The 25,034-nt window shown below is 46.8% G+C and overlaps 3 protein-coding genes and 1 pseudogene across 3 annotated transcripts; 1 reads left to right on the forward strand and 3 right to left on the reverse strand.

Annotated features, from left to right (window-relative positions):
* Positions 1-185: 185 nt before the first annotated feature.
* LOC143010373 (high choriolytic enzyme 2-like) lies at positions 186-1,791 on the forward strand. Its single transcript, XM_076162655.1, has 7 exons — positions 186-254; positions 408-453; positions 577-736; positions 900-1,013; positions 1,129-1,307; positions 1,494-1,575; positions 1,659-1,791. The coding sequence occupies exons 1-7, from the start codon at positions 186-188 to the stop codon at positions 1,789-1,791; spliced, it is 783 nt and encodes a 260-aa protein (XP_076018770.1).
* A 918-nt stretch (positions 1,792-2,709) lies between these two features.
* Positions 2,710-4,980, reverse strand: LOC143010375 (hatching enzyme 1.2-like). The gene is made up of 7 exons (XM_076162658.1): positions 4,909-4,980; positions 4,595-4,640; positions 4,228-4,380; positions 3,887-4,004; positions 3,319-3,500; positions 3,095-3,176; positions 2,710-2,903 (listed from the first exon to the last, which is right to left on the reverse strand). The coding sequence occupies exons 1-7, from the start codon at positions 4,978-4,980 to the stop codon at positions 2,777-2,779; spliced, it is 780 nt and encodes a 259-aa protein (XP_076018773.1). The 3' UTR covers positions 2,710-2,776.
* A 5,184-nt stretch (positions 4,981-10,164) lies between these two features.
* On the reverse strand, positions 10,165-14,694 carry LOC143010376 (hatching enzyme 1.2-like). Its single transcript, XM_076162659.1, has 8 exons — positions 14,530-14,694; positions 14,357-14,411; positions 14,052-14,204; positions 13,686-13,803; positions 11,167-11,345; positions 10,934-11,015; positions 10,377-10,506; positions 10,165-10,267 (listed from the first exon to the last, which is right to left on the reverse strand). The coding sequence occupies exons 1-7, from the start codon at positions 14,593-14,595 to the stop codon at positions 10,380-10,382; spliced, it is 780 nt and encodes a 259-aa protein (XP_076018774.1). The 5' UTR covers positions 14,596-14,694; the 3' UTR covers positions 10,165-10,267; positions 10,377-10,379.
* A 724-nt stretch (positions 14,695-15,418) lies between these two features.
* LOC143010367 (1-phosphatidylinositol 4,5-bisphosphate phosphodiesterase gamma-2-like) lies at positions 15,419-24,497 on the reverse strand (annotated as a pseudogene).
* Positions 24,498-25,034: the final 537 nt, after the last annotated feature.

Raw genomic sequence — 25,034 nt, forward strand, 5'->3', positions numbered from 1 at the left:
TCAAGGTTTTGCTATAAAAGAGGGCAGCTTTGCCCTCACAGAGCATCACACTTCCTTCCTTCCTACACCTTCACACCTGAAGTAACGAGGTCAAGGTAAGCCACTCAGACTTCCTCCACTGCTCTTCAGACTGAGAGCTTCACTTTGACCGCTCCTGTGTTTCTGCCTGCAGCTTGTTTGGAAACATGGCAGCCATGAAGTGCAGCCTGGGTCTCCTGGTCCTGCTGGCAGTGTCATCCTGGACCGAGGCCGGGGTAAGTCCTGAGGCTGCTTCATGGCCCCAAATCTTGTCAAAGTGATTTCAGATCCTGGTCCGGGCCAGTTTGAGCTTCACTGATGCTCCTCCTGTAGTTTGGCAGCCTGTTGAGCAAAAGTCTTTTGTGCAGATTGTGAGGGGAGCAGAGGAGGACCTGACTGTGACCGAGCAGCTGGAGAACGCCAACAAAGATCTGAGTACGCCAGAGAAGAAGAAGCACCTTTGAATACGGACGTTGATTCCATGGGTCACAGATTGTGATGATGAGCTGCATATAAGCACAAGCACAGCTTGACTTCCTGTCTGTGTTCTGTGTGCAGGCCCTGAGCGTGACGGCGTGATTGTGGAGGGAGACATCGCCAGACATAGCGGCCCCACTTCAAGGAACGCCGACCCGTGCGTTAGGCAGGGCTGCAAGTGGCCAAAGGCGACTGACGGCAAAGTCTACGTGCCCTACCTCATCGCCAACCAGTACAGTAAGTGTCAAAGGTCATTCATCATGAACTCAAGCAGAGAGAAGAGAGGAGAGACCTTCAAAACTAACAAGCAAATAGGAAAGAATATAAAAGATAAGAGTGAAGTTATTCACATTATGTTCATTTGTCACATTCTGATTCTGTGCTTGTGTTTCTCCTCCAGCGAGGCAGGAGGTCGACCTCATCAAGAGAGGCCTCAACTCCTTCTCCGCCAGCACCTGCATTCGCTTCTTCCAACGCTCCAACCAGAGGGACTTCCTGTACATCCAGTCTCTGGACGGGTGAGTGGACGCCGCCCGCTGCTCTCCGTCTCCGTTGCTCTCCGTCTCCGCTGCTCTCCGTCTCCGCTGCTCTCCCACAGTTTGATTCACACTCATTCATATTTGCGTTCCACAGATGCTACTCCTTTGTGGGTCGCCAGGGCGGCACCCAGACCGTGTCTCTGAGCCGTCAGGGCTGCATCTACTACGGAACGGTCCAGCACGAGCTCCTCCACGCTCTGGGCTTCAACCACGAGCAGTGCCGCTCTGACAGGGACCAGCACATCAGAGTGCTGCTGAACAATGTGATCAAAGGTGGGCGGCAAAGTCCAGCTTCCTCCCTGTCCCTGTGCTCCCAGGGAGGAAGCTCTGATCCTCCTCTGATTATTCTGCTGCTGCTTGGTCAATGAGGATTCTGATTTGACTTTAATAACCAACCCCAGTCCTGCTGCTCTGCTCTGCTCTGCTCTGCTCTGCTCTGACTCATTTCTCTCACACCAGGCCAGGATTACAACTTTAGGAAGATTGAGACTCTGAACCAGGGAACTCCCTACGACTACGGCTCCGTCATGCACTACGGCAGGTCAGTGTGAGCCGGAGCGCCGCTTTGTTTGCTCCTCCCCCTCTGGGACTCTGTGTGCTCATAGACTCTGTGTCTCATTTCAGACTGGCCTTCTCCAAGGACAACTACAACCCCACCATGGTGGCCGTTCCTAACCCCAACGCCGTCTTTGGCACCGCCACACAGATGAGCCAGAACGACATCAACCGCATCAACCTGCTGTACTGCAGGAACTAGAGGTCCGGTCCAGAACCGGCCCACGATCTCAAGTTCCTCTCACTAATATTGGTGTGATAATGTGAGCGTCTGTATGGGGGGGGGAAGGAGGATGTGACCCCCCCCCCCCAACAGATGACTGCATTACATGGTGGTGGGCATCTGACTTTATTCAATAAATATTCAACCACATCTTGATCCTGACTCCTTTGTTGTGTTATGTTAGCAACGAGGTAAACACTTCCTGTCTCTGTGAAGGTTGAGGGTCTGGAGCAGAGACAGGGAGAGGTTCAGATCTCTACAGGTCCAGGTCCTTTCATTCTCAGAGTCACAGCTGAATACAGGTTTACATGTTCACAGACAAACAGGCAGCTACAGGGTCGGCACCCCAGAGGGGAGAGAGAGAACAACCTTATCTATCCCTCATCATCATCATCATCATCAACACACCACATGTATGAACATTCACAGGCCTTCCATCCACTTCCTTTCCCTCCAGGCTTTACAGGCTCAGTATTTCTCAGCTGGACACAAAGTTAGACCTGGCTGAGATCCAGAAGGCCGGGTGAACAGGCTGGGTGAAGGTGTAGATGTGATGGAGAGAGGAAGAGGAAGAGGAAGAGGAAACCCTGCAGAAGGACAGCGCCTGAACCAGGCTGCAGTCCAAACTCCACCATCGTAGCACGCAGCTGTGATCCGTCTGACATTAGCTCGGCTCCAAACACCAGGACTAGACTCAAACAGGAAGTGAACACAATAAACACCAGGATCATGACCCAATGGAGGCACGGTGCCCCGCCCCTTCAGAGAACATCAGCATGTTTAAGTGACGCAGATGAAAAGTCAAAGAGTCAAAGGACAAAGTCTGAGAATTGCATGCTGAAGAAAAACCTCATTTATTGATCATTGATGACATCATTTAGACTCCTCAATGCTGTCACACATGAAGGTGCTGATGAGGATCCAGCATCCTCCGCCCCGCCCCCTTCTGATGACCACAGAGCCCTCAGCATCTGTACAGCCTGTTGAGCCTCAGGATGTCCTTCTGGCTCATCTCAGACGCTGTGCCAAACTGAACACTGGAGTCAGGGATGGCCACCAGGGTGGGCTGGTTGTTCTTGGAGAAGGCCATCCTGAAAGCACAAAGAGAGGAATTCTTCTCCATCTTCAGGCTGGAGGTGAAACAAACACAGCAGATACAGGAGCAACACACACACACACACACACACACTCACCCACACACACACACACACACACACACACACACACACACACACACAGGAGCATTCCTCCTTGGCAGAGGAACTGTTGTGACTTCACTGACATGGAGTAATGCATGACTGAGCCGTAGTCATATGTGGTGTCTTGGTTCAAAGTCCTGACTTTGTCAAAGTTGTGCTCCTTTCCTAAAGGACAGAAGAGAGAAGACTCAGAGTGAGATCAGCTTCAGGTCTGACGTCCCTCAGTGTCTCCATCCCACCTCCCTCCAGCTGGCATCATCAGCTGCTAGTTCAAGTATCAGAGGATCCCAGGTAAACACAGACCAACCAGAGATCACGTTCTCCAGCACAATGCGGATGTATTGGTCTCGGTCTGAGCGTTTCTGCTCATGATGGAAGCCCAGGGCGTGGAGGACCTCATGCTGCACGGTGTCGTGGTAAACACAGCCCCAGCGCTGCAGTGACAGATCCTGACCGTTGTTGCGGCGGTGGCCAACGAAGGAGTAACACCTGCAACAATTCAGCACAGTTATTTGTTTGAGTCTTTTGAATTGATTTGCTCCCATGTTACCATAGAGACACAGAGGTCCATTATAAAGAGACACTTCAAACCTCTGTAATGTGCCAAAGCTCACGTCTATACTCTGCTGTATACAATACTTCAATACTTCTGTGTACCCCTGTGCACAATGAGTGAAAACATGTTGATTGAAGTGATGTCCCAGACTGAAACCTTGGACACCAGACAGTGAAGCTGCTGCCCTCTGACCTCACAGGGCCACAAACCAGATGTTACATGATGACCTGAAGTATAACAGTCATCTAAACTAAACCTTCAGGGCTGCTGGAGGACTTAGCTCCGCCCTATCTGACATCATAAACAGAGGTCAGCGTACCCGTTAAGGGAGCGGATCCTCAGGTAGTCTCTCTGGTCGCTGCGTTTAACAAAGCGCACGCAGGAAAAGGCATGGAAGGACTGAAGCCCGCGCTCGATGATGGAAACCTCACGGGAGCCTGGGGAAGAAATCATCAGTCAGTACCAGTCCATGCACTTTAACACTGTTATTATAAACATTATGCACATTCTGCAACCCTAATGACTGGATCACAACTTCCTGTCACTACTGCACTTACAGGCATATTCATACAATGGCTGACAGCAGAAAACAACTCAATTAGATCTATCTATGACATTTGTATCAAACTTGAGTGGGAGGTCATGCAGTTTGATGCTCACTGTACTCGCTGCCGATGGTGTAGGCCACATAGACCTTTCCATCATTGGACTTGGGCCACATGCAGATATGGGTGGTGCAGGGGTCAGCGTTTCTCTCAGCCTCAGTATCGTAGGCCACGTCGTCCTCCACATAGGGCTCATCAGGAGTACGGACTGGGGCCAACACAACAAGCAGTGAGCGGGAGAGACAAAGCTCAACACAACTCTGAAGCTGTGTCACATTTACAGGTGCAAAAACTGGGATCACATGTATTCTTTAACTTCATCAGACTATGGCCCGGAAACCAAACATCTTCAGAACGCTCCACCTTCATGTCAGTGACCAGGGGTTTGGTCTGATAGCAGCTGTGCGCTCTTAATGTCTCACCCAGATCCCTGTTGACTCTCTGGATCCGATCTGAAGCAGACAGAGCCTTAGGAACCTATGGGAGGGAGGGAGGGAGGGAGGGAGGGAAAGAGGGGGGGGGGATCAGTGCACCTGGTTCAATGAAGCCCAGGTTTGAATCAAAATGCTATTGTTTTGAATCCATTAAGGTCATATAGCTTTTTGTGTTTGCACAAAGATTGTATACTTACAGAGTTCAGTCAGTTGAGCCATGCAGCATGTAGAGGAAGAGGATCACAGCTGTTAGAATGAAATCTACAGCAGACATCAAATGTAGGATGCAGTGCAGTTCTCACCTCCTCCTCAGCCCGAGCTGAGACGACCACCAGGGCCACAAGAAGACTCACAATGCACTTCAACGCCGCCATGTCTGCAAATAACCTGCAGCAGGACACAAACAGCCTGAGCCATCTAACATTGATCTCCAGATCAAACATGCAAACTCTGCCAGCGCATTTAAACGAGTAACTCTCATAAATGAACCCTTGAGCAAGGCACTCAACCCCAACTGCCCCAGTCAAGCTGCCGGGTCCATAACAATGGGAAACGGGTTGCAGCTCCGATCCTTCCTTCAACCTGATGGCTGAATGACTGAGAGATACTTACTGCTTCCTCTGAGGACGACACGGCCTGAAGCGGTGCAACACCCGGTTATAAAGCATGGGCCAGGCGGGGAAACGCCTCCTTTTACGGACGAGGACGCCAACAGATGGGGTCAAAATAAAATATAGCAGCCGATAAGAGTATTTCACCTTGATGCCATGCTGTGCGTTCCCAGAAATAAGAGGCTTTCTAATCGTGCCGATGTTTGCTTCAGAACAGAAGCTTTGGTGAGTTTCCATCAGCACTGATGTTCAGTCACCAGGTAAAGCAGGGGTCAACCCAGGTGATTGAATGTTTAGAGGACATTTAAGGTCACACTATCACATTTTGTGTCACATAGCCCTCACAGCTGGTTAGCTGCTGATGGTTTGCTCACCTTCTTGCTGCCTCCTCGGTGTTGTTGTGCCTCATCTAAAGCCACTTCTTAATACTTTTAATTACCTTATTAATACCTTATTTACATTTTATTTCTGTGCCTTATGTGAAGCCCTTTGCATTTCTTGTATTACTCCCATTTGAACTGCAGCACCATTGTGTCTCCATTTACTCATTCACTATGATTGAAATGTAATACTTGTGTCATTTAGAAGGTCTCTCTTTTGTTTGCTTGATTGAAGTAGGTGGGGGGGTTCTACTGGACATGCAGACCATAAATAGATACACAGTATGGAACATCAGTCATTATGGAGGCATCAGAGTTTGAATCCCATTCCCACATTGATGCACAAGGAGCCAAGCAGCACATGAGCAGCAGCGAGGGCTTCAGTGTCACTTTGCTCCCAACCAAGCAGGAAACCAAGCAGGAACCTTCTGATCTCTAGATGACCAGGAGCTATGAGCAGCACACAGTTTGCATGGAGCGAAGCCCGTCTGCTAAGCTAAGGCACAGACCTGTAGACTGGGGCCTCCAGTGACAAACGCCTGTGTTCCTCACAGAAGAAGAGACAGGGAGTAAAGCTGCAGTCTCTATTTGATCAATATTGATTCATATTTCATAGCACAATGCATTCCATCCATTATGAACACACAGGACTCAGCAGCGTTTTGTTAAGTTGTTTATTTGATTGTATTTGCGATGTTATTTTTCATTTGAGTGACAGATGATCCTCAGAAGTGTCGGACGGCGTGGCGTCTGAGCTGGCAGCGTTCTCCACCGCCTATTGGACAAACAAAAGAAGAAGATTTCCTATGAAGGCGACGTAAACACGGTGCTGTAGGTGAGCACACTGCCGCGCCCTCAGCTTCCTGTGTGACGTCTGGACTCACGGCTCAACACTTATACAGCCTGTTGACTCTGGCGATGTCGTTCTGGCTCATCTGGGTGCCGGTACCAAACTGAACGTTCATGACAAAAAGTCCAATCACATTGAAATCTAAAGGCTTTATACTGAAGGCTGTAAAGACAAAAGCAATGAGCACAACAACATTATGGGCTGTGCTGTCAATCCCTCCTACAATACAAAGTTTAACTCTAACTGAATGTTGGGCCACACACACACACACACACACACACACACACACACACGCACACACACACAGATGGTTACCCATTGTTGGACTGGATGCTCAGATAGTCTCTCTGACTGCCACGATTGACAAAGCGGATGCAGGTGACGTCATGGAAGGACAGCAGGCCGCGCTCGATGATGGAGCGCTCACGGGAGGCTGAGGAGAGAGACATGAATGTGTTCAGAGAGACAGGGATATGTTCAGAGAGACGGGAATGTGTTCAGACAGACAGGAATGTGTTCAGAGAGACAGGGAAAACCTGTTTACATGAAGGATCCTACAAAATAATGCAGGCACAAGAAACACAGTTCCAGTTCAGTTCTCCAGCTTGGGGTGAAGTTGTTGAACGTTGGTTACATCTTCACATTCCTATTTGAGGGGCAGCGTCTCATGCAGTGACTCACTGTAATGTCTGATGGCAGAATGACTGAGAGATACTTACTGCTTCCTCTGAGGACGACACGGCCTGAAGCGGTGCAACACCCGGTTATAAAGCATGGGCCAGGCGGGGAAACGCCTCCTTTTACGGACGAGGACGCCAACAGATGGGGTCAAAATAAAATATAGCAGCCGATAAGAGTATTTCACCTTGATGCCATGCTGTGCGTTCCCAGAAATAAGAGGCTTTCTAATCGTGCCGATGTTTGCTTCAGAACAGAAGCTTTGGTGAGTTTCCATCAGCACCGATGTTCAGTCACCAGGTAAAGCAGGGGTCAACCCAGGTGATTGAATGTTTAGAGGACATTTAAGGTCACACTATCACATTTTGTGTCACATAGCCCTCACAGCTGGTTAGCTGCTGATGGTTTGTTCACCTTCTTGCTGCCTCCTCGGTGTTGTTGTGCCTCATCTAAAGCCTCTTCTTAATACTTTTAATTACCTTATTAATACCTTATTTACATTTTTTTCTGTGCCTTATGTGAAGCCCTTTGCATTTCTTGTATTACTCCCATTTGAACTGCAGCACCATTGTGTCTCCATTTACTCATTCACTATGATTGAAATGTAATACTTGTGTCATTTAGAAGGTCTCTCTTTTGTTTGCTTGATTGAAGTAGGTGGGGGGGTTCTACTGGACATGCAGACCATAAATAGATACACAGTATGGAACATCAGTCATTATGGAGGCATCAGAGTTTGAATCCCATTCCCACATTGATGCACAAGGAGCCAAGCAGCACATGAGCAGCAGCGAGGGCTTCAGTGTCACTTTGCTCCCAACCAAGCAGGAAACCAAGCAGGAACCTTCTGATCTCTAGATGACCAGGAGCTATGAGCAGCACACAGTTTGCATGGAGCGAAGCCCGTCTGCTAAGCTAAGGCACAGACCTGTAGACCGGGGCCTCCAGTGGCAAACGCCTGTGTTCCTCACAGAAGAAGAGACAGGGAGTAAAGCTGCAGTCTCTATTTGATCAATATTGATTCATATTTCATAGCACAATGCATTCCATCCATTATGAACACACAGGACTCAGCAGCGTTTTGTTAAGTTGTTTATTTGATTGTATTTGCGATGTTATTTTTCATTTGAGTGACAGATGATCCTCAGAAGTGTCGGACGGCGTGGCGTCTGAGCTGGCAGCGTTCTCCACCGCCTATTGGACAAACAAAAGAAGAAGATTTCCTATGAAGGCGACGTAAACACGGTGCTGTAGGTGAGCACACTGCCGCGCCCTCAGCTTCCTGTGTGACGTCTGGACTCACGGCTCAACACTTATACAGCCTGTTGACTCTGGCGATGTCGTTCTGGCTCATCTGGGTGCCGGTACCAAACTGAACGTTCATGACAAAAAGTCCAATCACATTGAAATCTAAAGGCTTTATACTGAAGGCTGTAAAGACAAAAGCAATGAGCACAACAACATTATGGGCTGTGCTGTCAATCCCTCCTACAATACAAAGTTTAACTCTAACTGAATGTTGGGCCACACACACACACACACACACACACACACACACACACGCACACACACACAGATGGTTACCCATTGTTGGACTGGATGCTCAGATAGTCTCTCTGACTGCCACGATTGACAAAGCGGATGCAGGTGACGTCATGGAAGGACAGCAGGCCGCGCTCGATGATGGAGCGCTCACGGGAGGCTGAGGAGAGAGACATGAATGTGTTCAGAGAGACAGGGATATGTTCAGAGAGACGGGAATGTGTTCAGACAGACAGGAATGTGTTCAGAGAGACAGGGAAAACCTGTTTACATGAAGGATCCTACAAAATAATGCAGGCACAAGAAACACAGTTCCAGTTCAGTTCTCCAGCTTGGGGTGAAGTTGTTGAACGTTGGTTACATCTTCACATTCCTATTTGAGGGGCAGCGTCTCATGCAGTGACTCACTGTAATGTCTGATGGCAGAATGACTGAGAGATACTTACTGCTTCCTCTGAGGACGACACGGCCTGAAGCGGTGCAACACCCGGTTATAAAGCATGGGCCAGGCGGGGAAACGCCTCCTTTTACGGACGAGGACGCCAACAGATGGGGTCAAAATAAAATATAGCAGCCGATAAGAGTATTTCACCTTGATGCCATGCTGTGCGTTCCCAGAAATAAGAGGCTTTCTAATCGTGCCGATGTTTGCTTCAGAACAGAAGCTTTGGTGAGTTTCCATCAGCACCGATGTTCAGTCACCAGGTAAAGCAGGGGTCAACCCAGGTGATTGAATGTTTAGAGGACATTTAAGGTCACACTATCACATTTTGTGTCACATAGCCCTCACAGCTGGTTAGCTGCTGATGGTTTGTTCACCTTCTTGCTGCCTCCTCGGTGTTGTTGTGCCTCATCTAAAGCCTCTTCTTAATACTTTTAATTACCTTATTAATACCTTATTTACATTTTATTTCTGTGCCTTATGTGAAGCCCTTTGCATTTCTTGTATTACTCCCATTTGAACTGCAGCACCATTGTGTCTCCATTTACTCATTCACTATGATTGAAATGTAATACTTGTGTCATTTAGAAGGTCTCTCTTTTGTTTGCTTGATTGAAGTAGGTGGGGGGGTTCTACTGGACATGCAGACCATAAATAGATACACAGTATGGAACATCAGTCATTATGGAGGCATCAGAGTTTGAATCCCATTCCCACATTGATGCACAAGGAGCCAAGCAGCACATGAGCAGCAGCGAGGGCTTCAGTGTCACTTTGCTCCCAACCAAGCAGGAAACCAAGCAGGAACCTTCTGATCTCTAGATGACCAGGAGCTATGAGCAGCACACAGTTTGCATGGAGCGAAGCCCGTCTGCTAAGCTAAGGCACAGACCTGTAGACCGGGGCCTCCAGTGGCAAACGCCTGTGTTCCTCACAGAAGAAGAGACAGGGAGTAAAGCTGCAGTCTCTATTTGATCAATATTGATTCATATTTCATAGCACAATGCATTCCATCCATTATGAACACACAGGACTCAGCAGCGTTTTGTTAAGTTGTTTATTTGATTGTATTTGCGATGTTATTTTTCATTTGAGTGACAGATGATCCTCAGAAGTGTCGGACGGCGTGGCGTCTGAGCTGGCAGCGTTCTCCACCGCCTATTGGACAAACAAAAGAAGAAGATTTCCTATGAAGGCGACGTAAACACGGTGCTGTAGGTGAGCACACTGCCGCGCCCTCAGCTTCCTGTGTGACGTCTGGACTCACGGCTCAACACTTATACAGCCTGTTGACTCTGGCGATGTCGTTCTGGCTCATCTGGGTGCCGGTACCAAACTGAACGTTCGGGTTGGGGATGGGCACCATGGTGGGCTTGCCGTTCCCAGAGAAGCCGTACCTGGAATTATACAGATTCCAGGGCGAAGGGTTAGGAAATGCACCCAACCAGTGGGAATGTCTTTACTTAATGGCTCAAGAGTTCCATTGATATTGATCCTGAACTCACTTCACTCTGCACAGCCTAAGAAACTGAGCTTTTGTTGTCGTGAACCACTGGCATGTGTGTTAAACAATAAAGTCATTTTATTCTATAGCCAAAGAAGGCTGGAGCCAAGGTCAGGTGTGTAAAGAAAACCCCCAAAAACACAGAGAAGCTTAGTTTGGAGGAAGTGGAACAGTTTGACACTGATGAGGACACAGAAGCGTAGAATCTGTGATCAGTAGGGGAGAGATTGGTGGCAGGTAGGGAGTATTGTGGAATCAGCTGGGGGCAGGTGTGTGTGTGTGTGTGTGTGTGTGTGTGGCGGGGGGGGGGGGGGACTCACTTATGGTACTGCATGACAGAGTTGTAGTCATACGGGGTGTTCTGGTTCAGAGTGCTGATCTTGTCGAAGGCGTACTCCCATCCTGAAAGAATCAAAACACTGTGAGGGAAAGACACACACCCTCTGGGATCTATCAAGAAGAAATGTTTGCTCTTCTCTTCTACATAAGTGGAGGACAGTCCCAGTAAGCAGGACTGCTGAGATCTGAGGCCAATATGAGTGAAGGCTGAGACCAGACTGGATGTTCTCCCACAGGATCCGGATGTGCTGGTCCCTGTCCGAGCGGCACTGCTCGTGTTTGAAGCCCAGGGCGTGGAGCAGCTCGTGCTGGACCGTGTTGTGGTAGATGCAGCCTGAGCGGTCCAGAGACACCGTCTGGGCGTTACCACGGCGACCAACGTAGGAGTAACAGCTGCATGAGTGGGAGATGAAGGATCAGGAGTTCCACTGTGGACCGTTATCATAACCATCGCTAGATCAAAGTATGTGATCGCTCGGACAAAGAGTTCAAGCTGTCTCACACTCTCTGCTGCTCTACGTAGAGTTTGAGCCAGAAAACAAGGATGAGCAACAACGAGAGGAGAGTCTCTTCCCAAAACATGACAAAAAGTCCAATCACATTGAAATCTAAAGGCTTTATACTGAAGGCTGTAAAGACAAAAGCAATGAGCACAACAACATTATGGGCTGTGCTGTCAATCCCTCCTACAATACAAAGTTTAACTCTAACTGAATGTTGGGCCACACACACACACACACACACACACACACACACACACACACGCACACACACACAGATGGTTACCCATTGTTGGACTGGATGCTCAGATAGTCTCTCTGACTGCCACGATTGACAAAGCGGATGCAGGTGACGTCATGGAAGGACAGCAGGCCGCGCTCGATGATGGAGCGCTCACGGGAGGCTGAGGAGAGAGACATGAATGTGTTCAGAGAGACAGGGATATGTTCAGAGAGACGGGAATGTGTTCAGACAGACAGGAATGTGTTCAGAGAGACAGGGAAAACCTGTTTACATGAAGGATCCTACAAAATAATGCAGGCACAAGAAACACAGTTCCAGTTCAGTTCTCCAGCTTGGGGTGAAGTTGTTGAACGTTGGTTACATCTTCACATTCCTATTTGAGGGGCAGCGTCTCATGCAGTGACTCACTGTAATGTCTGATGGCAGAATGACTGAGAGATACTTACTGCTTCCTCTGAGGACGACACGGCCTGAAGCGGTGCAACACCCGGTTATAAAGCATGGGCCAGGCGGGGAAACGCCTCCTTTTACGGACGAGGACGCCAACAGATGGGGTCAAAATAAAATATAGCAGCCGATAAGAGTATTTCACCTTGATGCCATGCTGTGCGTTCCCAGAAATAAGAGGCTTTCTAATCGTGCCGATGTTTGCTTCAGAACAGAAGCTTTGGTGAGTTTCCATCAGCACCGATGTTCAGTCACCAGGTAAAGCAGGGGTCAACCCAGGTGATTGAATGTTTAGAGGACATTTAAGGTCACACTATCACATTTTGTGTCACATAGCCCTCACAGCTGGTTAGCTGCTGATGGTTTGTTCACCTTCTTGCTGCCTCCTCGGTGTTGTTGTGCCTCATCTAAAGCCTCTTCTTAATACTTTTAATTACCTTATTAATACCTTATTTACATTTTTTTCTGTGCCTTATGTGAAGCCCTTTGCATTTCTTGTATTACTCCCATTTGAACTGCAGCACCATTGTGTCTCCATTTACTCATTCACTATGATTGAAATGTAATACTTGTGTCATTTAGAAGGTCTCTCTTTTGTTTGCTTGATTGAAGTAGGTGGGGGGGTTCTACTGGACATGCAGACCATAAATAGATACACAGTATGGAACATCAGTCATTATGGAGGCATCAGAGTTTGAATCCCATTCCCACATTGATGCACAAGGAGCCAAGCAGCACATGAGCAGCAGCGAGGGCTTCAGTGTCACTTTGCTCCCAACCAAGCAGGAAACCAAGCAGGAACCTTCTGATCTCTAGATGACCAGGAGCTATGAGCAGCACACAGTTTGCATGGAGCGAAGCCCGTCTGCTAAGCTAAGGCACAGACCTGTAGACCGGGGCCTCCAGTGGCAAACGCCTGTGTTCCTCACAGAAGAAGAGACAGGGAGTAAAGCTGCAGTCTCTATTTGATCAATATTGATTCATATTTCATAGCACAATGCATTCCATCCATTATGAACACACAGGACTCAGCAGCGTTTTGTTAAGTTGTTTATTTGATTGTATTTGCGATGTTATTTTTCATTTGAGTGACAGATGATCCTCAGAAGTGTCGGACGGCGTGGCGTCTGAGCTGGCAGCGTTCTCCACCGCCTATTGGACAAACAAAAGAAGAAGATTTCCTATGAAGGCGACGTAAACACGGTGCTGTAGGTGAGCACACTGCCGCGCCCTCAGCTTCCTGTGTGACGTCTGGACTCACGGCTCAACACTTATACAGCCTGTTGACTCTGGCGATGTCGTTCTGGCTCATCTGGGTGCCGGTACCAAACTGAACGTTCATGACAAAAAGTCCAATCACATTGAAATCTAAAGGCTTTATACTGAAGGCTGTAAAGACAAAAGCAATGAGCACAACAACATTATGGGCTGTGCTGTCAATCCCTCCTACAATACAAAGTTTAACTCTAACTGAATGTTGGGCCACACACACACACACACACACACACACACACACACACGCACACACACACAGATGGTTACCCATTGTTGGACTGGATGCTCAGATAGTCTCTCTGACTGCCACGATTGACAAAGCGGATGCAGGTGACGTCATGGAAGGACAGCAGGCCGCGCTCGATGATGGAGCGCTCACGGGAGGCTGAGGAGAGAGACATGAATGTGTTCAGAGAGACAGGGATATGTTCAGAGAGACGGGAATGTGTTCAGACAGACAGGAATGTGTTCAGAGAGACAGGGAAAACCTGTTTACATGAAGGATCCTACAAAATAATGCAGGCACAAGAAACACAGTTCCAGTTCAGTTCTCCAGCTTGGGGTGAAGTTGTTGAACGTTGGTTACATCTTCACATTCCTATTTGAGGGGCAGCGTCTCATGCAGTGACTCACTGTAATGTCCAGCCAGGACGTAGGGCACGTAGACTCTGCCGTCACTGGATTTGGCCCACATGCAGCCCCGGGAGGTGCAGGGATCAGCGTTCCTCTCACCCTCGCTGTCATAGGCGATGTCATCCCTCACTAGGGGCTCCTCGGCTGTGTGCACTGTCACGGCGAGGAGAGAACAGCTCAGCTCAGTCACCGCTTTGTCTCCATCACCTTTTATCCTGAAGGTGGTGCGAGGCTGAGGTGTAGAGGTCCATCAAGATGAGGAGGACACATTCATGTTCAAGCTGCCAGGCAGTATGAAGTCTTACCCACATCCTTGTTGGCTTTCCAAAGGAGCTCGGACACAGACAGATCCTCCAGCGCCTACAGAGAGCCAACACAGCGTGGATGGACAAACACTCTCTACTCCGGTGGTTGTGTTCATGCTAAGAGACTTCTTGTGTGATACAAAGCAGCACAGACACACAGCATGCATCCTCACCTTCTCTTGAGCTGAGACCACAGAGAGAGCCAGCAGGAGAGCCAGTGTGTGTGGGAGCAGAGCCATGTTGAGTCCTGCACACTGCGGGCTGAGGCCTGTTTATAGGTGACTGATAAGAGTCCAGTTGCATGAAAACACGCTGCCACTTCTCACTTCAGGCCCGGACACATCTGCTCCTAGTGTCACATTTCCCAGGCGGCGTGAATCCCGTGTACTTTGTTACCCAGCAACACAGGCTGTGATCCAACTGTGATCAGCAAAGATCAATAACAGCATTTGGTTTAGAAACGACTACTATTACTTCTCTAAAATGTTTTACGTTTGTTTAGTCTTGCACTAAATGCCACAGACACTGATGAGCTCACACACATCTGCAACTCACAGAAGAAGGAGAACTTTCATCTTATTGAAGCTCTGAAGGAAGCGGGGAGACGAGACGGACTGAAGCCTGGCCGGGTTGCCAGATTGGGAGATTTCCAGATAGCTTCAGTTTTCACGATCTTATGCAAACATCCAACACTTGACCTCACCATGTTGAGCTTTCATGACTGCTTTATTGATAATTAGGAATGCTGTTTGGCCTAAAAACCCAGATGGAGCTCATGAACCTGGTGAGGCTCTCCATCCTCTCACTGCTCCACTATGTGGCCTTCTTCAAACATGTAGGTGCCAGAATCCATGCAGTGAAATATCTGCTGGAAGTGTGACCTTTCTTAACATCTAAAACAATGAAACCTGATATTACTCTTCTGTATGTGTTAACATTGTCATTGTAAATACAGCAGATCCTTAAATAGAACCACAGGGGGTTCAGGTGCCTCTGGGTTCAGGGTTCAGCCGGCCCAGGTTAGCTGTCACCGCTCCGTCGCTCTCCAGAGAGTCCTCAGGATTAGAATCTGCTCTGATTGGGCTTCTTCTCTTTTGTCCTAAAGCACAGCGAAAACAAAACACATTCAGAGTGTGTATGTGTGTGTGTGTGTGTATGTGATCCAGAGTGTTCAGCCTCGCTGGGTGAACTCTGACCTCTGTTTTTCATTGGTGCTGAATTCCCTCATCAGGTTGGTGAGGGGGGGCAGAGCTCTGTAGATTGGAGTGTGTGTCGTACAGGAAGGGCTCACCGCTAAACCCCGCCTGCTTTTCCCGCAGCTGACTGGAGGAGGAATACAGCTCCTCCTCTGCTCTCTGAAGGTCGCCACACATGGGACATTTGAGTTCAGTCTTTATAAAACCTCAGTGTTAAACAACAAACCTGGAATGATTGAAGGTTTTCCTCACCTCTGCCTGCTGTACATTGATCCAAACCAACAGAGAAGCTAACTCTAAGTCCTCACTGTAGCCGTTCTTTAAAGGCACAGAACGGTAACCTGCCAGAACACACAGGAACATCATCACTGCTGTGCAGCTGAGTGTGAACACACAGGAACATCATCACTGCTGTGCAGCTGAGTGTGAACACACAGGAACATCATCACTGTGCGGTGCAGCTGAGTGTGAACACACAGGAACATCATCACTGTGCGGTGCAGCTGAGTGTGAACACACAGGAACATCATCACTGTGCGGTGCAGCTGAGTGTGAACACGGACGCACATCAATAAACACAACATTTCTGTTCAACACAAACAAACAGGTCAAAGAGGAGTGAGCAGAATGAAACACTCTGCTTAGACGATGGGACACTCTGTTTGTGTAGACAGCATTCCACGGGGGCTCCCACCTGAGCGGATGCCTTTGACAGGAAATGTGGCTTGAGCCAGGAAGTTGGGGTCTGAGAACATGTCCTCCTCGTTGACCACAAAGCGTAGGAAGGTGAGCTCTGGTTCATAGACGGTGAACACCATCGGCTCTGTGGAGGCTCTCCATAACGGGTTCAGACCGTTGTCACCTGGAAGACAAAACGCCAAACACGCCACCTGCTGGTCACAGGTTGTATGTTTCAAAAGTCTTTGCTTTACCTTGCAGCCTTTTCTCCCACATTGAAATTCATTTTTCAACTTGTTGTCTATTGTTTGGTATTTGTGCAACACAAATTACAAGCAAAAGTGCGTCGGGGCACAGACGTGCAGCGACTGTATGACATCGGTGTGATTTGGTGTGACCAGCTTAGGCCTTTAACATCACGCAATGACTTTGTTTGTTAGTAAATCTTAGTGACATATGGAGCAAAGTATAGCCTGGGTTAAGGTTAGGCCTTAGACTAAGTCTCTTTGCGTGACAGAATGTGGCTAATCATTCTTACTCCACGCCCACAGTTGTTTGTTTGATTCCCCCTAAATGTCCCTTTGTATGAGCAAACATCCCATCACAGAAGCTGAGGATGCTGGTATTTCCTTACGATACACGCTGGTCTTAAATCTCTCCTCGGTGTGTCCACACAGCTCGATCTCTACGAATGGACTGGCAATACTGCGGCCCAGTTTGGGAAGGTGCCTGGCAGCGAGGACCTGCGCGACCCCCAACAGAGAGTAAACACACTTACTGCTATAGACCAACACGGCTTCATAACACTGGAAGGATTTTGTTGTTGCGTACGGACGTACCTTAACTACAATGTTGTACTTGACTTTCTTCTTCTCCTGGTGTGGGTCATACAAGTCAGAGCGCATCATCTCAGGCTGCAACACGTAGCCCGTTTGTCCATTCAGACTGAAGAGGGCGCTGTTCAGCTGGGTGTACTTATCTGAGGGGAACACAAACACACTTTGATGTAGCCTTGACACAGACCAGGCTAAAGGGTTGCTAACCTTCAGAAAAACATCAAAACAATTCTCTCTAAAAGAAGTTGAAACTGACAAAAGTAATCTGTAAAATTGTATTCCATATATTTAGTTTATATTATATTATTTAAAATAATGTCAATCAAAAGCAAAGTGTCAGTTCTAGGAAATATTGTGTACAATTGTGTGGTTTTTGTTCCTTAAGGTTACCAACACTTTTAAACACGGCTGTAAAATACGTTCATGTCACAGCAACACGCTACAACAGGAAGTCAGGGACAGAGAAGCCATGAAGGATCGCACATAACAGAATATGCATTTTCTATCGATTTTGTAAGATCTGATTTTCAACTATTAGTCTAATCATTTAAAATAAAGCCTACTTAATCAAAATGAGAACCCACAGAGCCTGAACGCTGCCCTCCCAAGTGGGCTCCTCTCTGAGACCTCACACCAGCAGCCTTACCTGCAGTCTGGAAGTTGAGGGCCACCATGTGGCAACCAACTTCCCACAGAGGGTAGGGGTCATAGTTGGACGATTCCACTCGTTCAGCTTTTGGGTAGACCCGACTCAGAGCCATACGGTTGTACTGCAGGAAGTCTTTAGTGCGGCTCTTTTCTGGCGTCTTGTTTTCCCCAAAGGAGCGGATCTCTTTGTAGTTGTAGCCGTCTGTAGATAAAACCAGGGCAGAGATTCTGAGGCGCTGAATATCAAGACTATGGACTGAACCTGCCCAGAGTGTGTAGGCTGCATGTTCATCTGTAGTCTGTCTCATGTCAAACACTCATCTGTCATATCCTCAGATGTTATATGAAATACAGTACTTGTGCTGTTTTGCTCGCAAAGACAGAACAATGTGGAAAACAAAATCTAAAGTAAAAATGAAAGTCTGTATTTCTTCCTGCAGCAGATTCATTCATTCAGTTTGATTTCACAATAGAACCTCTTTTCTATTCGCAAACCAACACTTCACACTGATTTCTATGTCTGAAAATAAGGAAGTAGAGTAGTGAAAAGTGGAAAAAGTAGTTGAGTTAGTCACTACACTACTTGTAGCTCCCTGATCCCCAACACCACCACCCCAGCTCAGACCTTCACCAGCCGAGTGCTCCTGTCAGGCTTCTGTCAAAGAGCTTTGGCCTACATGCTTGTGTGGGTTCTCACCAAAGTGATCCTTCCCTTCTATGCATGGCTGACAGTAGACCACCAGGTCTGACATCTCCATGGCAACCCTAGCCTTCTTTTCCTCTTCCCACTGCTTCACTAACTGAAATTTAGATTGAAGCATTCAAACACTGACACATATTCACAAGTGATTTTGTATATCTGGTGAATCTGGAGTGTATCAGTGACACATTTTCACACAGTAAAGGGAAAAGTCTGATATTTCTGCTGCTAGTACAGGAACAAAACCTGGAAATTGCGCTCCCAAATCTCCAGCTCTCCCTGTTCCAACACATTCTGGAAGTCTCCATGGGTTTCTCCGCTGTTCACACTGAGCTTCTTATGCTGCAAAGGAAAACACAGAGCACAGACATGGCCATCAGGAGAGAAAATATCCTTTAAGAACATCTTCAATTTTAAAGTGAAAAGGAAAGGGTGAAAGACCTGAGGGTCCAAACAGAAATATCCATCTGCAAATGGGATTATAAGGATCCCAGAAGCTGACAGTCTAATGCCCTCAGCACTAGATCACCTATACTGTCACCTGTAGTGATGAGTGCTCTAATCTGAAACACAACTAATGCATGTGGAAATCCTTACATCAAAACCTTTGTGTAAAAGTCTGTAAAGACTTCGTCATGATGCCGTACCTTCAGTATGATCTTGCCCTTCAGCTGTGTGGGTGAAGGAAGCTGCTCGGCCATCTGCTCCACAGGTTCCATCAGCAGTTTGTCTCCAAAAACCTCTCGAAGGATTCGAGCCATCTGACGCTGCTGCTCGATGGGACAGTGCTCCTCTATGGAGAGGATCACTGGGAACCTGAATGAGATCAAGACAGAAAGATAACTGCTTGTATTTGTGTTGAGGAAGGGAGATTTGAGAGATTTTAAAATGAGAAAACGTGGAAAAATGGTTTGAAGTGCAAAGAACAACATTAAGAAGACACGACACATCAAAAAACTCCAAAATACTACAAAAACACAACACATGAAAGACAAATCTTTCACAAGCAAAGCTTTAAAATCATTACAGCACAATGAAAATAAATGTGAGACAATGTACTTAATGGCTCGGCAGAAATGAATGGAATAATCCTGGCCCATTAAAAAGCCAGACTGCAAGGAAAACAGCAAGTACAAACAAACAAATAATACAGAAAACTGTCAGAGAAAAGAAGGATTCTTATTTTTCTGATTCTCACTCTGAGGTGACGAAGGCGTGCTGGTTGATGGCTTTCACAACATCCTCAAACCTGATCTTTGTGGTCATGGTCTTGCCGTGGTAGATGATGGGCTCCCCGGGCCCCTCCCAGCAGTCCACTGCACAGATTAAACACACAGCCAAATGGGACTGAGAAAAGACTGGAAGAGTCACAAACTGAAGTGACTGAAGTGTTCACTTTATTAGGCACACCTGTCCATAAAACACTGCGATAAATCCAACCTATGTCCAGTTTTAGTTAATGAGGTGTTGATTCTCTGGATGGTGAGTCCTGTGGTCATAGTGTTACTGTACACAGGACATACACTACATTGGAAGCTCTTTCTGTCCCTCTCACTCATTGAATCGCTAAGACAAAATGTTGACCTGCTATTTGATTTATTTCCTATTTTAACGACTGATCCCGTTTGTCCTCAATACATTTCTCTGCAAAGCTTTACAAGTTTGTAATGTAGGGAAAGTGCCACAAAAATGAAGCTGATTGAACGATACGATACATACTGTATGCTATCAAACAAACTATCAAATGTGAGACTGAATACATCCATGACTGAATGCAAACCAAATTCTGTACTGACGTTCAACACAGCGGCATCCCAGGCGCAGACAGCGAGCGTAAGCCTCTGGGGAGGATTTACTGTTGACCTGATCGCCCATCAGGTAGCTGTGGAACAAAACACAGGACAGTCCACAAGTCTTAGAATGTGGAAGAACCACGTCACATATTCAAGTTTCTCCCTTTTAGGGTTATGTTTACAGTCAGGGTTAGGGTTTTGTAGCCTGTACTAACTACTGTATACGGCCATATTGGCATCATCTGATGAGTAAAGTGAGATCATACTGACGTGTTGTGTGAGGAGTTGATCCAGTAGTGGGAGAGAGGGTTGTTCATGTCCAGGTTGACGATCTCGGAGAACTTCTCATCCCACAAAGAGTTCTCCTTGGAAAACAGGAAACTGAGGAACTGGTGAGACCAGGATGGACAAGAAAGGGAGGAACTCAGGCTGTGATTCAAATGTGATCAATCTAAAAGCACAAAATGTAAAAACTAACTACACGCAAAAGGTGTGTCTCTCTTGGTCATGGTGCTTCTTTGTTACATTTGTGAAGGCAGAGAGCAAAGTACCTCGCTGACAGTGAACTCAGGGTCGTTGGTCTTTCTCATGGTGTCGTCGATGAAGGTGGTCATCAACTCTCTGACCTGGTTCAGATCATTAGCCCAGGACTCCTAAAGAAAAGAGTGATGGGGAGAGATGAAAGGTGAAAAACAGGAAAGATGAGCTCATCCATGATCCAGTAATGGCCCACTTTATTAGGAACACCATATTCACACTGTGTAGGACCTCGCTTTGCTGTCAGAACTGCTTTGATTCTTGAACAGGGCATAATTATGTCAGGTCAATAGATTCATGCTACAGACGTCAAAATCTGACAGATGGGCAGACGCTTGTCCAGTCTTTAATTGTCCAGTGTGATTCAGATTTCTGTTCTTAGCTGACGGGAGTGAAACCTGACCTGTTGTTGTGCTGCTGCAGCACCTCCATCTGAAGGTCCCAGCTGTTATGTGTTAAAGTAAAGATACTTTTCTGCTCAGCACAGTTGTGGAGAGTGGTGATCTGAGTTACCGTAGCCTTCCCATCACCAGAACCACTCTGCTTTGACTGCTGACTGTGGTTTTTCACACCATTTTGGGAAAGAGCTCTAGAAGTCTTGCAAGTGACAGTTTCTGAAATACTGAAACCAACGACCACACCAGGGACAAAGCCACAGAGAACAATCTCCTCATTCTGATTACCTGAAGCTCCTGGTTATTGTCTGATTGTATAATTAGATGAATTAGTGTTGCAAATAAAGTGAGCAGTATATATATATATATATATGAAGGATATACAAATGACTCTCTGTTACCTTCTGCTGTAAAAGCAGGAATCTTTGGAAGTCGTGGAGCAGAACAGCCGTGGCATCAGATCTATCTGTACTACTGCAGGGTGGAGGAACGCAAACACATGGTCACACCACTAACATACGTACAAACCTATGTATTGAACCTTTCAGGGTTCTCTTGCATTGCAACATGCTTATGTACACATGTGACAGTCAAGATGAAGTGTGTTAATGGGACCATCAACCAAATGATCAGATGTAGACTCAAATGCATGACTTGGTACACATGAGCAGGTAGAATCACAAGTCTTTACATAAGCTAGGGTTCAGTTCACAGAGAAGCAGTCCAGAGAAATGTGTCAGAAATCCAACAGAGGAGCAGCAAAAGGCAAAGTCACAAAATACAGTATGAGATCAGAAACACCAGGGAAGCAAAACACAAGAAATAATGCTGACACAGGCAACAACAACCAACTGGCACAGTGGGAAGGAGACACACAGAAACACACCAGGGAACAAGGGATGGTGACCAACAGCTTAGACAAATTGGGAACAAGTGGAACTAATCAGGGCGGGGCAGACAATCACACAGGCGGGAGACACACAAGGGCAGTAAGTGAAGTAACCAGAGGAGAGGTGAGTACAACTAAGTAAAAGGGGGAAGGATGAAAGAATAAGCTGAAGCTAAATGAAAGCAGAACCTAAGCAGACGGGACAATAAGAGCTCACCGCAGGACAAATCCACACAACTCCGTATTGAACTCATCAAGGATCTGATTTGAAAAAGAAATCACCAAGTTAAAGAGGGAGGGGGAGCAGATGTGCAAGAGAATTGATCTACTTGATTTGATTTACTTGCATGTGATCAATCGACTCACATCGTTCTGCTCAAACATTAGAAGGTTGTAGAATTTGTGAAACTGCTTAAAGTCCAGCTGGTCTTTCTTTGCTCCTACTTCCTGTGAAAAGAAAGTGTAAGAACAGATGAAGAACTCTGGAGACACATAAAGAAGACTAGATATTAAAACAGTTTAGCTAACAGCATACTACAACTTGGGTTAAGCTACGATTAAGGCTATAAATAAACACGTAAAGTAGAGAGCGGCACAGTGCGGGGACAAACCTCAGACGGGACAGCAGTATTGGCAGAATCCTATTACATCTTACTCTTACATCTTCTTACAATCTGATAAACCTCAGCACCCCAGGACACACACGCCCTGCTCACACTGGGCTCTGACACCATGATGACACACAGACAAAGGAGGCGTACCTGGAATTTCTCTTTGAGGGCTCGAATGCTGGGGGCCTTGTAGTTGAGCTGTGGAAGCAGAGCCTTCATCTCCTTCAGGGAGATGCTGAGGAAGACAAACAGAGAGGACATGCAGTCAGCAGGGTCAGGAACCTATGGCCTACCTGCCTGCCTTTGTTTTTGGAGTACTTGAGTTCTTGAACGTAACCTCTCTTAACCTGCCTCTTAGTGCTCTCCTAAACCTCTAATGATAAGAAGTGAATGCAATTCTTTATTGGTTTTTGCACATCAGCTGCTTTCATTCAACTTTGAGAAAAAGGTTAAAGTCCCAGGACCACCTTTGACAGAAGTGGGTCTAAGGAAACCACAACAACCACACCACACCACACAAAGGGAGTGCTAATGCTCAGTTCATCATATGTAGACGTGAAAGGGCCACTGGGGAAAGCAGAGTTCAGTCAGTACTCTCTTTCACCAGCAAGAGCAAGGACATGTACAGTATATGATGCAAAGTCATTGGTCAGTGTTTGAAGGCATTTTCTTGTATAATTGAAAGGCAACCATTACACAAATTGTGTCAACAAATCCCATCACCACATGCACAATCACTGTTGGACCTTTAGGGTTTCCTGTATGTCCAGTGAGGAGAAGAGGATGAATACAGCACCTGTTCTTTATGGTCTGGTTGATCGAATACATTTGCTTCCTCAACCAACTGGAGGGAAAAAACACACAAAGAGATCGATGAGGAGTCTTTATCATGAATGTGTGTGTGTGTGTGTGGGAGAGAGACGGAGAGCGTGTCTACCTTTCTGTAATCACTGGAGTTGGAGCTGCCAGTGTCTCTTCTTGCAGCAGTTTCAGTCCCGTCAGCCATGTTTCCACATCCTCCACAGAATCAGCTGGAAAAGGGTAGAAATATCATTCAATATAAAAAAAACAGGCTAATATAATAGCTGCAGTTGTTAGGGCATGCTGGGTTTCCCCATATGAACAAACCACTGGTCTCTCTCTCTCTCAACCACCCTCCACCACTCAACTAAGAAAACAGATAAGGCAGCAAACGCCAGAACTTGATCATTAAATTGGTGGAGAACTCCAGACTTCAGACTGGATTCAGACCTGTGGTTTGTTTGTGAGAGAAAGAGAGCACATCACTCCAGTCTGAGCAGAACTCCACTGGCTATCCATATCATTCAGAATAGACCTTTACCAGTCTAAAAATGCAGCTGTTTACAACTATGCTCCTTAATGGTGTAGCAACACAAAAAAACTGTTGTGTAGACTCTGGCGTTGCAGCTCACCTCCAAGACTGAGGGTGTTCAGAACAAACAGAGAGCCGTAGAAGATTGTGAAACAGGTGTTCTCATCGTGTTTGTCCTTCCCATCTCTGAAACGCTCAAAGTCTTTGGAGTTCCTTCCAGGACGAACTTCTCTGATCTCAAACAGATCCACTGAAACACAGATGTATGAAGTGTGAAGTATGGAACATGAGAATGGATAGTTTCAGATTGACATTGAACTAAACCTCAGCTGTAAGTGTCAGGATTAGACTCACAGACACCGTCGGTCTTGTCTGCAGTGCGCATCCACGCCACCTGCTGGGTCTCCATGATGATCCTGACGGTGAGCCGCTTGGCTTTCTGTCGGAACACTGTCATGACCACGCCCATCTCCATGTCCCGTTTGATCTTCTCACACTCTGTCATCTCCCCCTGTGTCACCCAGTCATCTTTGTCTGCTGCTAAGGAACCACAAACATGCTCATTCAGAGAGATCAGATTAGATTATTCTTTCTCAATTACAGGTTACACTTGAGATAACAACACACAGCTCAGGTTTTGTGAGGCGGTGACACTGCATTGTTTTCTAGGTATCAAGCAACTTTGCAGAACACAAATTTCACAACTTCAACTGAAATGCTGAAGAGGGAAGGAGAAGAAATTTAGCAAACTACAAAACTACTTCAAGATAATTTAGACTTATATCCTTTATGGTAATATGAAAGGATCCTTTGTAAAAACACCTTGGATCCATCCTGGATCCACACCTGCATGTGGATGGGCACCATCATTTTGTGCCCCATCCTTCTACCAAATGGCATCAAACTGGTTCAGAACTATTGGAGTAATCTTGTTTAAATGCAAAACAAACAAACCCATTGGGACATGCTGTGTTCTTGTCTTGTTTCCTATTTTGTTCCCATCTCTGTAGCAGCGACACAATCGGCCCTCCTCTCCCTCAGCTCACACACCTGATCTTCATT

Source organism: Genypterus blacodes, unplaced genomic scaffold (assembly GCF_046128005.1).
Source record: "Genypterus blacodes isolate CSIRO-AG114 ecotype Tasmania unplaced genomic scaffold, CSIRO-AGI_Gbla_v1 ptg000126l_1, whole genome shotgun sequence".
Taxonomy (NCBI): Eukaryota; Metazoa; Chordata; class Actinopteri; order Ophidiiformes; family Ophidiidae; genus Genypterus; species Genypterus blacodes.

Coding starts and splice junctions, on each gene's coding strand:
- LOC143010373 (XM_076162655.1), top strand. CDS start 186: ATGGCAGCCATGAAGTGCAGCCTGGGTCTCCTGGTCCTGCTGGCAGTG. Junction 255..407: donor CATCCTGGACCGAGGCCGGG/GTAAGTCCTGAG, acceptor GGAGCAGAGGAG/GACCTGACTGTGACCGAGCA. Junction 1,014..1,128: donor TACATCCAGTCTCTGGACGG/GTGAGTGGACGC, acceptor TGCGTTCCACAG/ATGCTACTCCTTTGTGGGTC.
- LOC143010375 (XM_076162658.1), bottom strand. CDS start 4,980: ATGGCGGCGTTGAAGTGCATTGTGAGTCTTCTTGTGGCCCTGGTGGTC. Junction 4,381..4,594: donor GAGAGTCAACAGGGATCTGG/GTGAGACATTAA, acceptor TGTTGGCCCCAG/TCCGTACTCCTGATGAGCCC. Junction 4,005..4,227: donor CACCATCGGCAGCGAGTACA/GTGAGCATCAAA, acceptor TTTCTTCCCCAG/GCTCCCGTGAGGTTTCCATC.
- LOC143010376 (XM_076162659.1), bottom strand. CDS start 14,595: ATGGCTCTGCTCCCACACACACTGGCTCTCCTGCTGGCTCTCTCTGTG. Junction 14,205..14,356: donor GAAAGCCAACAAGGATGTGG/GTAAGACTTCAT, acceptor TCGCCGTGACAG/TGCACACAGCCGAGGAGCCC. Junction 10,507..10,933: donor TCTGTCATGCAGTACCATAA/GTGAGTCCCCCC, acceptor GTATAATTCCAG/GTACGGCTTCTCTGGGAACG.